Source organism: Felis catus, chromosome D1 (assembly GCF_018350175.1).
Source record: "Felis catus isolate Fca126 chromosome D1, F.catus_Fca126_mat1.0, whole genome shotgun sequence".
In the NCBI taxonomy this organism is placed as follows: Eukaryota; Metazoa; Chordata; class Mammalia; order Carnivora; family Felidae; genus Felis; species Felis catus.
In genome coordinates this window covers 55,561,646-55,577,315 of record NC_058377.1, presented here as the reverse complement: position 1 = coordinate 55,577,315, position 15,670 = coordinate 55,561,646, and the positions used below count along the sequence as shown (strand labels likewise).

General features: G+C 58.2%; 1 protein-coding gene across 5 annotated transcripts; it reads left to right on the top strand.

The window, feature by feature from the left end:
- Positions 1-1,216: 1,216 nt before the first annotated feature.
- On the top strand, positions 1,217-15,335 carry TSKU (tsukushi, small leucine rich proteoglycan). Of its 5 annotated transcripts, none has more exons than XM_023239412.2 (2): positions 1,217-1,321; positions 12,844-15,335. In XM_023239412.2, exon 2 carries the CDS (start codon positions 12,852-12,854, stop codon positions 13,923-13,925), a length of 1,074 nt encoding a protein of 357 aa, XP_023095180.2. In that variant the 5' UTR covers positions 1,217-1,321; positions 12,844-12,851; the 3' UTR covers positions 13,926-15,335. The 5 variants fall into 5 exon arrangements, with proteins under 5 accessions (XP_023095180.2, XP_019667329.2, XP_019667328.2 ...); XM_019811770.3 differs by lacking the exon at positions 1,217-1,321 and adding an exon at positions 1,568-2,331; XM_019811769.3 differs by lacking the exon at positions 1,217-1,321 and adding an exon at positions 2,351-2,516.
- Positions 15,336-15,670: the final 335 nt, after the last annotated feature.

Sequence of the window (15,670 nt, the reverse complement as noted above, 5' to 3'; positions counted from 1 at the left end):
AGATTCAATTTTGCTGCCCTGAGGCCTCCTCTCCTCCTTCCCCATCTCTCTACCTGCCTCCCTCCTTCCCCAGGCAGACAGGCACACATATACACACAAGCCCCAGCAACTTTTTGTAATTAAAAAAAAAAAAAGTAATAAATAAGGATCAAAAAGACTGGGAGTGCGAGTCTGGGGCCACTGCAGGGGGAACATTGCCCAGTCTCTGCACCCAGGGGCCCTCTCCAACAACAGAAAGTTCCTGGGAGGTCCAGGGTCAAGACCAAAACCTCCCTCAACCCCTGGGCCAGATACCTGGGGGGTGCCTAACAACCTCCCTCATCCCTGTCTAAGCGTGTAGACTGGGAGACTCAAACTCACTCTGTGCGCCAACCCCACATAGGGATTTCTCCCCCGACCCCCACTTTTAAAAGTTTTGGGTTGTTTTATGTCTTCCTGCCCTTACAACCATAAAAAGGGGTGAAGAGAGGATGGACTGCAGAGGGAGGAATAAACCGGTGCCTAGTCACACACACAGTTTCCCTTCTTAGAAATCCAACCAGCAGTCCACTGTCCCCTTCAGAAAAAATTAGTCTGCTGCTTTCCTTCTCTCTCCCCAGGTTTTCTGCCTGAGCCTGTCTCTCTTCTCTCTGTGGGTTCGTCTTTCAGCCAGTCTTTCGGTTTCAGATTCCTGATGTACTTCTCACTAAAGTCTCTGGACCTCTTTTTCACTCATTAAAAAAAAAAAAACGGGGTTGAACTCGAGAAGAGGGGACCCTCACCCACCCAATCTCTTTCTTACCAACATCCCCCCCACCCTCTGTCTTACACACACACACACACTCTCTCTCTCTCTCTCTCTCTCTCTCTCTCTCTCTCTCTCTCTCTCTCTCGCGACCTCCAGATGTTCCCGACCGTGCGGCCATCTGCTTAGGTTGCTCAGGCGCTCCGGGGGAGGGGGCAGGGATCCCGGTTGCAGGAAGCTGGGAGCCAGGCCGACTGGAGTGGGCGGGAGCTGCGTGCGCACTTTTGAGACGCTCCCTAGGGTGGAACCCGGGCTCGGCTCGGGCTCGGCAGGCGGGCGGGGGGCGGGGCGGGCGCGCGCCGGGAAAGCCGGCACTTTGGCGACACTCCCTAGGTCGCCAAGCTGCGGGCCCGAACCGCCACTGGGCGCCTGGCAGGCGGGGCCGCGGGGCGGGGGGGTGGGGGGGGAGTGGGCTCCCAGCGGCGGGCGGGGGCCGGGGGGGCGGGCCGCGCGGCGCGGAGAAAAGCGCCGGCCGAAGGGCCCGCGGCCGGGCCGCCTGGGTGAGCGCGCCGAGGCGGCTGCGGCGCAGGCTTCCAGGTGGGTGCGGGTCCCGGGTGGAGCGGGAGTCTGCGCTGCGGGAGAAGGTCCGGAGCCCACGACCCCAACCTCGCCGCCCCATCCGGCGAGCAGGCGGGCGGCGCTGGACTCTGGGGGCGGGCCCAGGGCCCCTCAACTTTTCGTGGACCCAGGGCGTCGGCAGCCGCTGCCGGACGCCCCGGCCTCGGCCGGGGTAGGGAGCCCGAACTAAGGGGAGAGGGCTTCCAGGAGACAAAGGCTCTGACCGGGGGCCGGCGCCTCTGGGGTCTTTGTGCGGACACGTGCATCACGCGTTTGTGGGTCTTTGTGGATTTGGATCCGGGGACGTGCATCTGCCTGCGCCTTTGTGTATTTGTGGCTTTGCGTGGCTGTTTGGTGCCTGTGTCCACGTTCTGTGGGCTAGCGTTTGGGTGTGGGTGGGCGCATCGTTGTGTGTCCGCGTACGTGGTCTGTGCCTGTCGACGTGTCTGGGTTGGGTGTCCGTGGAGTGTATGCGCGCCTAGATCCAGACACCGCCCCAGCTCCTCGCTCCCCTGCTGTCCACCGGGGCCCCAGACTTGACTTCAAACTTTTCTCCTGGTTCCTCGGGCAACAGCCCTGGTCCTCCTCCCCCTGCAGCCCGGGCAGGGGCGCTGGCAGCCCTCCCCTCCTTCACCTCCTGGGGTCCTTAGTGCCGCGAGGGGATAGGATGGGGGGGGGGGGGTTGGTCAGCCGCGCTAGCGGACTGGCCCGGGGCTGGGAGGAGCGTGCCGGACGCCCCAGCCGAACCAGCTCGGACGAGAGAGGGAAGCGGCCAGTCCTGGGCCCCGGCGGGGGGCTGGAGACAGGAAAGGAGCCGGCAGCTGGGTTTGCCCGCCCTGATCTTCTCGGTGTGAGTGTATGTGACCGAGAGAGACGTGTCTGCTCGGCGGAGAGGCCGGCCCCAGCCCCCGGCTCCGCTTTGAGATCCGCTCTCCGCTGGCGTCCCGCCCCCGGGGGCTGGTAGGGGGACCAGCCCTCCGATCCTGTAGGTGAGGAGGCGACGGCTTCTGGGCTCCTGGGATCCGGGCGCGTCCGTGGCGCCGGCTCCAGTACCCTCAGCTGGCCTGCAGAGAGCAGGAACCGGGCACCTACTGGTTTCCGATGGGACGGCCACGGGCCCACAGTCCGGCTCTGGGCGAGTTGCTCAGCCTCTCGGAGTCACAGTCACCCTGTTGTGAGTGGGGGCGAGGAGCTTGCGGTGGGGATTACCTGCGCCGCGGGAACCCGCCTGAGAGCCTGCCGCCCACACTTGGCCGGGGCGAGGAGGTGACTCAGGAACTCTTCTCCCATCCTTCCTCCCTGCTTGCTCTACCCTTCAGAGAAGTCCAGACTTGCGGAGCCTAGGTCTGATAGTGAGGGGAGGGCTCAGGGGTGGGACTCTGCTAGGCCTTTGATCCTGAGTGGGAAGATAGTAGCCCTTACACTTTCACTCCCCTGCCCCCCTCACCCCCTACCCTGCACCAGTCTTTAACCTAGAATTTTACCAGATGCTGCAGAGGTGAAGGAGGGCCACGAGCCACTCACATAGGAAGGAGGCTACCATGGGCGCCATCCGTTCCCCTAATGGGCTTCAGTTTACCTTCTGGAAAGGAAGGTGTTGACTTCTCCCCTCCCTTGCTGTTGTTGCTGACTGGTTGAGACCCCAGAACCTGGGGACACTTTGATGTTTAACACACACCTCCATTCTGACTTGAGAAGTTCCCAGGCACTAATTTGCTGTGTTGAATGAGGGAGAGGAGAGGTGTCTTTGAAGTTAGGGAGGGATGAAGTGAGGGGGGCCTGGAGCCCCTGCAGCCCTGGAAGGGAAGGCTGGAACTCGGCAGCCAGGGGAAGCCGGGGAATATGTCCAGGAAGCAGGAAGTGTCTCCCACTGAGGAACACCACTGCATGGCTCTGTGTTTTCCGATAACACAGACAGAGGTGGTCAGCATTGTGGACCAACAGATGCAAGGTGTGTGTTTGGGGGGTGGGAATTGGACTTCAGCAGGAAGGGAAGGCAGGGGCCAAAGATGAGGGCCTTGAATGCCAGGCTTAGGAGCTGGGATTTGAACCTGTAGGCGGTAGAGAGCTGCCGGAGGGTTTAAGCAGGCATAATAGAGTGGGATTGGTAATTCCAAGGAAACTTCCTCTGGTTTGTGGGTGGTGTTGGAGACTGGGAGACCAGTCTGCAGGCAGAGTTAGTCAAGAACCTAGATTTTACCCCCACTCCATTGCTTCCTAGCCCTGTGGCCTCGGGCGGGTGACTTTACCTCTGGTTCTTAGTCTCCTCATCCTTCAAATGTGAATGGTAGTAATGCCCGTCTCACTGATCTGTTGTGTCAAGTGGCGTAGTGAATTACGTGTGCTAACACAATGACACGAGGTTTGTAGTCTGCCTTACATTGTTGGATTGCACTGACAACAGAAGGCAGAGACAGCATCGACTGTGGTCCTAAACCTGATTTCACCACTTGGCAGGGCCCTCAGTCTCCTGGAAGCTTGAGCCAATTGTTGCCCTCACCAAGCAGGAGGAAGCTCTCTCTATCCCCTTTCACCTGGCCAGGCCCCACACGGGAGACGAGCTGGACACAGATACGAAGATGGCCACAGACCACAAAGTGTGTCATACTTTGACAGGAGCTGCCCAGGGGCCATAGGAGCTTAGGAGGACCGTGACCTTTTGTTGGATGAGGGGCAGATTAAGCCTCACAGAGAAGGTGGCTTTTGACTTGAATGTGTGCATTTGCGTGGTAGACAAAGAAAAGAAGGACATCTCTGTCATCTTCATCACAGAGGACAACCTGTGCAAAGGTGTGGGGCCCTAGAAGCAAGATAGGCTTCTAGCGTGGCAAGCCCTCTTTGTGGGAGGGGTTTTAAGTGGGAGGGGTTTTATTTATTTATTTTTTAATTTTTTTTTTAACATTTTATTTATTTTTGAGACAGAGAGAGACAGAGCATGAACGGGGGAGGGGCAGAGAGAGAGGGAGACACAGAATCGGAAGCAGGCTCCAGGCTCTGAGCCATCAGCCCAGAGCCCGACGTGGGGCTCGAACTCAGGGACCGCGAGATCGTGACCTGAGCTGAAGTCGGACGCTTAACCGCTTAACCGACTGAGCCACCCAGGCGCCCCATAAGTGGGAGGGGTGGGGGCAGGAACCCACACACAGTGAGCACCAAAGCGTGCCAGGCCCGAGGCTGAGTTTTCATTTTACCTTGTGTAATCATCCCAGTGACCTGCTGGGAGCAATACTAGAATTCTCAAGCATGTTACAGATGAAAGCTCAGATTCAGGTGAGGGCACGTGCAAGCCTCCTAGCAAAGAGAGGCCCTCTGGGGTTGGAGCCCGGTCTACCTGGCTGCAAAACCCATTCCTCTGCCCCATACTGCCTCCTCGTGTGTCCCCACATTCTGCGTGACACCGAAGGGAACTTGGCAAGCTTCAGGAAGAAGATACGCTGCCTGGCGAAAATAGTGTGGGGAGCCTGGCCCATCTCTCTGTAGATCATCCTCCTTAGGCAAGGTTGCTGGGCCTCCAGGGCCTACCTTCACCAGGGATAATGTCACCGAGGAGGCCAGGCACTGGGTGTCAGAGTTCCTGGATCCTGAGTCCAGCCCCAGTCTTCACGGGCTGTGTGACTCTGGACAGATCACCAAACGTCTCTGGGTCGCTTTACGCAACTGCAGGATAGACACAGCGCTGTCTAACCTGCTGATCTTACAGAGTGCCTGAACAGCTAATAGTTGAGGCATTGGAAAGGTTGAGAGGTACCGTTTGGGGAAATAATAGTATTCTGCATGCCTGGTATATCTTCATATAATACCGGCTCTGTGCCAGCTCCAGTGCTTCCTTAGCTCCAAGGACATAAAAATCAACCTGATCCCATCCCTACTCCCAGGAAGACAGACAGGTAAACGTAATTAGAGTCCAGCACGATCGGCTCTAGCCGTCACCCACACGGGCCCATTTGGAAGTAGAGTCACAGTGGCCTAAGGAAGGGTTTGGAGCTCAGACATCTGGATTCGAGACCTGGTTCTTCGACTACCCAGCGGAACAGTGTCATCTCTCTGTCTGCAACATAGGGACAGTAATCCCTACCCGCGGTCAAGGACGGTGATGAGGCAGAAGTGAGACGGTGACGTAGAAGTGTGTGGTGAGCTGACGTGTTTGTACAGATGTGCGGCATTAGCGATCGTGTCGGGAGAGCCAGCCCTCAAGGCTCTGGGAGTTTGGCCCTGAAATTCTTTTTGCCTTGCATTTCCAGAGCTGACGAAGTGGTGGGGGTGGGGGAGGGGTGGGCAGGATGCTAATGGAATTTCCACCTGGGGATTTCGTTGGCATCCTCTCAAGTGAGCTCATGGCCAAGGGAGCCCGGTGGGAGGCAGCTCAACATTGAGCAGCTGGTGGAGGCAAAAGTCTGCCTCAGGTGGGTGCTGGGGCCCTGGTCCAACCGAAGGCTCAGCCTCCTCCCCACCTCATCCCTGTGCCAGGAGCTCCCTCTTGCAGGTGTGGTGAGGAGCTGGCAAATCTTGGGGCCAGAAATGCTGTGGTGCAGCACCAGGGGCAGGCCCGTGGGGCCAGGACGGCCCAAGCTAGAACCCCTAGCTCTAGACAGGTCTCAGGGGAGGAGGGGAAGAGGGTTTGGGGCCTGGCCAGCCGACACCAGCGCACTGACCCAAGAACATTCGTACAACCGGTCACAGACCTGCCAGGTGCCTGGCGCTGCACTGGGGACTTGGGTAGGGGGGAACATAAAGGAGAATAACATGGTCATTGCCTTCTGGAATCTCAGTACATCATCACCATCACCGTCTACCGTGCACTGGGGCACTTAGCATGAGGCAGACATTGAGCCAAATGTTTCACACGCCGTCCCTTAATGCTTTTACCAACCCTGTGTTGTTCTCCCTATTGGGGACACGGAGACTCAACCAGGCGAGTAGGTACAGGGCTGGACCTTCACCTGGGTCTGAATCCCGCAGTTGATCCTGAATTGCTGGGCCGCCCACTCACCCGACAGTATTTGCCATGCCTGCCAGGCCTGGCTCTGACCCCGGCGGAGGTCTGGGGGGAAGGGATAAACAGGTGAAGATGTCAGAGTCAGGGTCCCAAGCTGGCCGCACTTCCAGTCAGGAGATGGGCAGGTGAAGAACGGTAGAGAACGTAGTCAGTGTGCAGCCGGATGGACGATGTGAGAGGCCCGGGGAGGGAGAGGTGGCCCGGGGGCCCCAGCAGACAGAACAGGCTTTGTTCCACTGGCGGGGCCAGGGCAGGCCAGGTGGGTGTGGGTGCGGGTGCAGCTGGCAGCGGTGAGGCATCGAGACCCAGGTCCTGCTCTGCCATTTCCTTGTTGTCACTGCCCACTCTGGGCCTCCGTTACCCGTGCGTTATCGTGGGGGACCCTCCAGTTCCCCAGCCCTGAGTTCTCTGAATTTGAGGAAGCGTGACAGGGCCGGGAGTTGTCCAGAGGTCACCACCGTGGGTTCGGATCAAGATGGGGGCTCAGCCAGGGGAGGGAGGACGGTGGGGACAGCTGACAGATGCCCTGTGCCAGGGAGAACTGGATTTCTGCGGGTACAAGTAGAAGTTGGGAGGTTTTTGGGAAGGGGAGTGATGTGGGCAAAGCTGTTCTGGAGGGTCTGCTACCAGGGAGACCTACCTGGCGTCTGTTAGTAAATAGCCACACTGCTTAGTCTTTTGACCTCACAGGGCCATCAGCAGACTTTCCTAGTGTCACAGTGGGCGCACCAAGGAGTAACTCCTGGCCCCTGCCCGGAGGACCTTATGCTGTGTCCCCTGAACCCAGAGTGGGGAGTTTCTTTTTTTTTTTTTTAATTTGTTAATGTTTATTTATTTTTGAGAGACAGAGAGAGGCAGCATGAGCGGGGGAGGGGCAGAGAGAGAGGGAGACCCAGACCAAGGAGCAGGCTCCAGGCTCTGAGCCGTCGGCACAGAGCCCGACGCGGGGTTCAAACTCACAAGCCAGGAGATCATGACCTGAGCCGGCTCAACCGCTCAACCGACTGAGCCACCCAGGTGCCCCCAGAGTGGGTAGTTTCTAACCCCTCGTGTTCTGTAAGCTGGCTGACCAGTGTCTTTGATCTGCAGGTCGCGGTTTGGAAAAGAAGTGATACATCTTGGGCCAAAGATCTCCTTTCCTCCCTCAGCTTCAATGGTGGCCCCCTGTCCGCCTCTCCCTTTCTCCCCAGGGTAGATCACAGGTCCCAAGAGGGAGACAGAGTTCATACTGTTACACAGATGAGAAAACCAAGGCTCAAAGAAATAATGAAAACCATGAGGGTCACACAGGGAGTGGCAGATCTTGGCACTAGAGGCCTGGTCTTCTGGGTCCAAGACAAGCGTTAGTGATCTTGTTCTGAGTTGGTCTCCCGTCCCCACGGCTGGTCCGTAAGCCTCATGAGGACAGGGGCCCTGGTACCCCCAACCCCCACCCAACATATACCTCACATGGCCTTGCACAGCACACCCTGCACTTCGTAGAGATTTAGTAAACGCTCCTGATAAGTTCTGGACTCCTGAAATGCTAGAGCTGCACTGTCTAGACTCAGCCTCTTACTGTGAAGCTAGAGAAGCTAAGGCCCAGAGAGGAGACGGGACCTGTCCGCAGAGGGAACAGGCCAGGCAGAGCAGGGACTAAGGCGGGCGCCCCTGACTGCCCTCCAGGGTCTGTCTTGTCACCACGCACAATTGTCCTCCCCTTCAGCCCCAGAGAGTGGTGAGAGGGATGGGGAGGGGCCTCGGCGGCCCTCTCTGGGGGCCCCTTCTACCGTGTAACCTACGAGAGGCATCCACTGTTCATCTGTCAAGTCCTGGCCCTGTGGTCTCTGATCCTCACAGCAACCCCCGAGGAAGGGCTTGCTGTCTCCATTTTCGGTGAGAAAACGGGCTCAGGGAGAGGGAGTCGCTTCCCAGAGTTGCCCAGTTTGGCATGTGACTGCTTCCCAGTGTTGCAGCTCCTTCAAATCAGGGAACTGATCCCAGAATGCCAGTTTTTGTCTTCAGCCCCAACTCTGATCAGTGGGTAGAGGCCTCCTAGAGCACCGTGTCCGGAATAGCTAGGAGGCCCTGGGCAGGGCCCCAGGAAGCGGTGCTGTGATTGATTCGTGACCTCTGCAGTGGATAGGGCTATAGGTAAGATCAAAAGGCACCACCTTTCCATTATGTGACCTCCACCCCCGGGGGCCCCATTTCTCTATAGGAACGTTCGACTTCGCCTTCACACTCCCCTCTGAGGCTGATAAGGACCATCATTTCCATCCCAGACTCGTAGTCTAAGGAACTGGTCCAGAGATGTAAAATGACGTGCCTGGTTCACCCTGCCAATTAGTGTCCAAGGTTTCTGGCTGTGAAGGCCTTCTCTGCCCACGACGCTGAGGCTGGTGGTTTTTGTCAGGGGGAACTCCCATTACTCATCCCTTCCCAGAGCCAGCAGCGCTGTTGAGAAACTCGGGCCTCCCAGGAAAGAATCGCTCTTCCAGAGGGTGCCGATAAGAGCTTGGACACGTCTGATACGTGTGTGCCGAAGCAAGGAAGAAGAGAGACGGGGCAGCCCCCGCCCTCCGCTGGTGCCCACGCACCTGCTCCCTGTCTGTGGAGGAAGGCGGGGGAGCCCACACTGCATTCTCCCCATGTGCTAGGAAGGCTGCCAGGTGCCGCCCTGCCATCGTTTCATTTCGTCCCCATGATAGTCCCGGGAGGTGGCTATTAATATCTCCATTTTACAGATGAGGAGACTGAGGCTCAGAGATAGTAGCTACACAAGATCGGAGAAAGCAGAGATGGCCACGGGGCACTCTTTCAGGAGGCTTTGTTAGTATGGTTGCCAGTGTGTTGCATGCGTTTTTTACCGTAAGAGAGGAAATCGGGGTAAAAAAAAGGAGATGAAGCCATGTTTAAATCACTCAACGGTTCTACCATCTAAAGAGAAACTACTGTTGTGTGGATAGATTTTCTTCTAGACTTTCCAAAATTAGGATCTGGGTGGTGGTGGTTGTTTTTAATGCATAGTTATAATTTTCCTAGACATGCAATTTATCCTGACGATACCTAGCATTATGGCATCAGCCCCCTCTGTGAAGCCGCAGGCTTTTCTGAACATGACTTTTATGGACTTTGTAAGATCCCCAGGGGACTTCCTGAGTCTCAGCAGCCATCCCGAGCGGGCTGGGAAGCCCTAGGCCTGGAATGAGCAGACCAGAGCCTGAACGCCACCTCCTCACGGGGAACCCGTGGACAAGTCACTGCACACTGGGTCACAGCCGCCTCATCACTAAAGTGCCAGATTTCATGCCCTGCTCTGCCGCCCTCATGGCATCAAACGAGCAAAGGCCTTTTGTAAACTCTAGAGAGCTGTGCCCCTGGCAGGAATTGTCCTTATCTTCCCTCGGTCTCCTTCTGAGAAAGTTCTGCCTTCCCCTTGGCCCCTGAGCCTTTTGCTAAGGGCTTAGAGCAATAGTGGCAGACCCTAGCATCTCCGAGACATGCATACATAAGGCATCCCTCCCAGAGGGGACATCTCCTCAGAGCAGGACAAGGGCACTGACCCTCAAAGACCACCAACCCACACACCTCTGCCTTTGCTCCCTTCTGGGTCCACGTTGGAAGGCATCTCAGGGGTTTCTCCCTTCTTGCAACCTCCCAGGAGACCTCTGAGAGGCCTCTGGGCTCTCCTGTGACCTCATGAAAGCCCCAGAACCACTGAGTGGCAGCCAGGGGTGGCCTTACAACTCTCGCCACTTAGCTCTTCTTTTCTCAGCTAATACAGAAGTGCGTGTTCCACTTGAACCGAACCAGTTATAAGGTCACCGAGGCCTGAATTCAGTTCCAGGCTCTGTCACCTTCCCTTTCGCGTCCTCGGTTTACTCTAAAATGGACACAAGATGCTGACCTCCTGGAGTGACCGCAGATGTGGGAGAGAATGTGAGTCCGGCACTAGCCCATAATGGGGACAGGCTCCGACTGTCCCCGTCAGCACTTTCCACTGCCAGTGTGAGGCCCGGAGCAGTGGCCCCTGTGCAGGGCTGAGCGCGGACCTTGTCTGGGCTGTCTTGGGAGCACTGGCGAGCACAGTCATCCAGGTGGGTCTCGATCTGTGCTCCTGTTCCCTTTACGTCTGCTGTTGTGTCTCCAACGGCCCAGGAATGACCACCTTGCATTCGTGCACAGCTCTTCACAGTTTGCATTGCACTTTGGTGGGAGTTGAATCACCTGATCTGAGGAGGGCAGGGCAGGGATTATTGCCTGTGGTACAGAGGAGAGGCTAAGGCCCGGGGAGGGCAGTAAGAGGCCCCTGCTCTGGAGGCAAGGTTTGGGCTGTGTCTGGGCTGCCGGTTACATAAGCAGGAGCTCACGAGGGGCCATCTGGCATTTAATAGGCACATTGTATAATCACCTTGGGGAACCAAAGCGCAATCTCAGGGCCATTGTGTGTGTGTGTGTGTGTGTGTGTGTGTGTGTGTGTGTGATGTTTGTTTAAACCCCAGGAAGGGTGGGTATGGACAAATAGGCTTGGCAGGGAAGGTGGGGCTCTGAGTGGTAATGAACCCCTGTGGTGAGAAGCTCACCCAACAGAACAAAGGGGGCCTGGAGCAACTCAATATTTTCCTTTTGGTTCCAGACAACTGGAACACTCTGTCCTGCCTCAGTTGGGACAAAGTCCAGGATGCACCTGGGCCGGGTTTAATCCTCAAATTGGCCTCTACAAAAGAAAGGGGTGGGAGAGGAGAGGCCCACAGAGGGGGGCGGAGAGAAGAGCCCCACTTCTCGCTGTCCCTGTGCAGAGCCAGAGTGTGGATCAAATGGCGGCCCCTTTAAAGTTTCATGTAGGGCTAGTAATGCTATCCTGCTTCTCCCTCCCCTCTACCCCCGCCCTGAAGGCCAGTAGGGGCAGGTGGGGAAGGGGAGACTGGGCAGGGGGGCAGAGCAGGGCCACGCCAGGTGAAGAGACCTGCTGGGGTGAGGCAGGGTGCCTTCTGTCCCCCCGGGGGGAGTGGTCACTGTGTGGCAGGGGGGGGGGGGAACCACAGACTGTCCGGTTAGAGGCCTTCGTTACTCAACCCTCTCTCTCACCCCCCTGTGAGCCCCTCCCCCAGCACCTCTGTCCATGGAGCTACGGTTGGCGTGAGCTCAGGCTCTGGGTCACACAGATGTGCGTGGGTGTGAGGAATGAAGGTGACAACACACATGCAGGTCTGGCATCGCTGGCAGCTGCTCTTAGAATCGTACAGTGAGGGAAACCGAGGCCAGGGGAGGGTAGTGGCTTGCGTCATGGCAAGTGGCAGTGGGAAGAGCGCCTCGTGGGCCTGTCTCCACTGGCCACCTGACCAGCCCTGCTTGAGGCAGCAGATGAAAATAGAGGGATAGGGGCTGAGCAGGCGTGGGTTCTAGTCCTGCCCTGCTTTTTACTAGTTTGGGATAAAACCCAGGTCCTCTCTGAGCCTCTAGTCCTTCTTCCATATGAGGGAGTCAGCCCAGCTGCCTGCCCTGGGTTAAAGAAAGGGCCAAAGAGGCATAACAGCTGTATCAGCTTTGGGTAGGGAGGGACAGGGGGTGGGGGGGTGGGGGGGGGAAGGGGCTTGGGACAAGTGTCCCCAGAGTCCACCTGGAAGTCTAGACACAGGGTCCCCAATCGGAATGAACTATGCTGCTTCTGGAGGACAGGCCAGGGAGAGGGCTTAGGACTGTGGACTCAGCTATTGTTACCCACAAGAGGGGTAAGGTGGGTAGTCAATGCAGGCCCCCCTTACAGGGCGAGACCTCCGTCTGAGCGGATGGAGTATGGGTCTCAGTCGTGGTTCCAGCCACTGCCAAAGCACGACAGTGAGTCATGCCTCCCCTGTACTCCATCTAGTTCCATCCCCCTTACGTGTGGCCATGCCTAGCTTTCTGAACCTTTGCATTCTCAGTTCCGTCTTCGTGAAGTAGCTGCCTTGCGGTGTCTGTGATTGTGAAGGCTAAGTGGGGCCAGGCCATGATGGCGGGTAGCGTAACAGCCAGCTCATGGCGCACGCTCAGAGCTGGACAGAGCACCCTGACCCCTCCTCAGCAGGGCCTGGGGCAAGACCAGCCCATGGACCCTCGCCCATCAGAGCCGGAGGGGCCAGACCCATCTAGTCCAGGGGGTTTCCGGCAGGGTTCCTCAACATCCTACGGCAGGACTGGTAAGGAGGCCTGGAAAATTCCAAGTCCCCACCCTCATGTCAGCCAGAATGCATGCCCATTTTCCTCTGCTAATCCTTTTCTAAGAAAGCCTTCCGCTGTTTTCAGTTTACAATCCACCCACCTGGCCTTTTATCACACAGATGGAGAGACTGAGGCCAGAGAGGAATGGGGACCCGGAATTGCATGAGGAAGGGTGTTCGGGGAAAGTGTCCTGGGAGGACAGGACTGGTGGTGGCAACTTCCAGCTGGGCCTAGATACGCTGGCTCGTGTCTTACGTGGTAGCCCAGGACCACCTGGTGTGGGGTGCCTGCTGCCGTCCCTCACCTGTGGCTCTCCTTCCAGCCCCCACCATGCCGTGGCCCCTGCTGCTGCTCCCACTGCTGCTGCTGGCCGTGAGCGGGGCCCAGACGACCCGGCCATGCTTCCCCGGATGCCAGTGTGAGGTGGAGACCTTCGGCCTCTTCGACAGCTTCAGCCTGACACGCGTGGACTGCAGCGGCCTGGGCCCCCACATCGTGCCCGTGCCCATCCCTCTGGACACAGCCCACTTGGACCTGTCCTCCAACCGGCTGGAGACCGTGAACGAGTCGGTGCTGGCGGGGCCGGGCTATACCACGCTGGCAGGCCTGGATCTCAGCCACAACCTGCTCGCCAGCATCTCACCCACCGCCTTCTCCCGCCTTCGCTACCTGGAGTCGCTCGACCTCAGCCACAATGGCCTGGCAGCTCTGCCGGCGGAGAGCTTCACCAGCTCGCCCCTGAGCGACGTGAACCTCAGCCACAACCGGCTCCGAGAGGTCTCGGTGTCTGCCTTCGCGACCCACAGCCCGGGCCGGGCGCTGCACGTGGACCTCTCCCACAACCTCATCCACCGCCTGGTGCCCCACCCTGCAGGGGCCAGCCTGCCCGCACCCGCCATTCAGAGCCTGAACCTGGCCTGGAACCGGCTCCGCACCGTACCCGACCTCCGGGACTTGCCCCTGCGCTACCTGAGCCTGGATGGCAACCCGCTGGCTGCCGTTGGCCCGGGTGCCTTCAGGGGGCTGGCAGGCCTCACGCATCTGTCACTGGGCAGCCTGCAGGGGCTCCCCCAGCTGGCGCCCCATGGCTTCCGTGAGTTGCAAAGCTTGCAGGTCCTGGACCTTTCAGGCAACCCCAAGCTCAAGTGGGCGGGAGCTGAGGTATTCTCGGGCCTGGGCTCCCTGCAGGAGCTGGACCTGTCAGGCACGGGCCTGGTGCCTCTGCCTGAGATGCTGCTCGTCCACCTGCCAGCACTGCAGAGCATCAGCGTGGGCCAGGGCGTGCGGTGCCGGCGGCTAGTGCGGGAGGGCGCCTATCCTCGGCAGCCTGTCTCTAGCCCCAAGGTGGCCCTGCACTGCGTAGACCCCCGGGAAAGGGCTGCGGAGAGCCCCAACGCTTTGTGACAAACGGTGTGGCCCGGGGCTGTCTGATACACTGCTGCCCTGGGCTTCCTCAGGGCCTGGGTAATTTATATTTTCATGTGCCAATGCCAGGGGGCACCCTGCAGGCCTCTGTAGCAGCGCGGAAGAGAGCTGTGGACCTAGGGAGAGCTTTGGGGCTGGGGCCGACACCCAGGAGCAAAGTCTGGCCCCTCTGTCTGTGTTGCTCCCCAAACCATAAGTAGAAGGTCTTAGATGCCAAACCCAGACGGCAGTCCCCTGCTGTCCTTCCCCGTTTGTCCCCAAAGTGCCTTCCTTCAGGCCTGGGCCAACCTGACCTGTGACAGGGGGAGGGTGGAAGGGCGATACTGCTGCAGAAAAGAGGTCAGGCCCACGGCTGAGCATCCCCTTGGGCCCACGGTCCAGTCACTCAGGGGCATGAGTTTCTTTTATGAGGTAGCCCCCGCTTTGCCCTGGGCCCATGAGGCCCACCTCATCCTTTTGTTTTCCTCTAGAACGCTGGGTAGAACCTTAGTCATAGAAGGGACTAGAGAAAAAAATCAAGTGCACCTCCTCATGTGACAGGTGGGGACACTGAGGTCCAGAGAGGGCAAATGGCTGATCTAAGGCACTAGAGCCATGAGGACATAACCGGCCCCTGCATCCTGCCTCCCAGCGAGGCCTTTTGCACTTTTCTGTCCTCTCTAAATCATGCCCTCTGTCCCCTTCCTGGGCTCCCCCATCCTGCCGTTTGTACCCTTTCCCTGTCTTCCCCAGGACAGGCAAGGGCCTCCGAGGTGGGACTCGGACCCGAGACCAGCTGTATGGCACAGGTTAAGTGAGTTCACCTCAGAGCCTCTGGAAGCTTCAGGCATGCCAGTCCCAGCCCTACCAGTTTCCCACTCTGCAGTGGGGTCCTCCGGCGTTGAGACTGGAAATTCGTCCATTGACCCCTGCGGTACTGCCTCGAAGTGCAAGGAGTTGATGCAGTCCTGGAGCCCCAAGGGGCCTCCTGGACTCGGTCCCCACTGGCCCTGAGCCCAACAGCCCTCTCTCACCCATCTTTGGGCAGGAGGCAGGTACCCCCATCAATGTTTATGCTCTCAGCTTCCCAGCCCTGGGCTCTTTCCTTTGTATTTGTTCTATAAAAGTTGTTGCCTTTGTAATGGACTGTTACTTCAACCACCCCTCCCCCCACCCCTGCCGGCAGGGGATGGAAACGTGTCATTTGTAAAAGAAGAAAAACATTGCATTTGTTCACTTTTGTCATACTGTGTCCTGGGGGTGTGCTGAGGGAGGAGGTGTTGGGGGGAAGCGATTGGGCATCAGGGGTCCCAAGGAGCCACCCACAGGACAAGGAGAGCTCTGTCCTCCCCCACTTGGCCCCACCCTACACCTAACTGATCCTTGATTTAATAAACACTATAAAGAGTCCATCTTTCCATCCTTGGACTAGCACCCTCCAACATGCTCTGGGCAGCCTGTTGTCCCGGAAAAGCCCCATCCCCTCTCGCAGGATTTGAAGAGTGAGCTGACCTGAGGAAGGGAGTTACTGGGGGGGGGGGGTTGGTAACTGAAAGGAGTCGTTCCTTTCCCTGTGGCTTGCACCCCGTCCACCCTTCTCTCCCCTCTCCCTGCTGCCCCAACTCCATGAACTTGGCAGGCCCTCGCACACCTCTGCTTTTGCTCAGGCTGTTCCTCTGGGGCCTTGCCCTCCCCCCACCCCCCACATCCCTGCCTCTCAGCTCCTTCCCACCCTAATAGGGCCA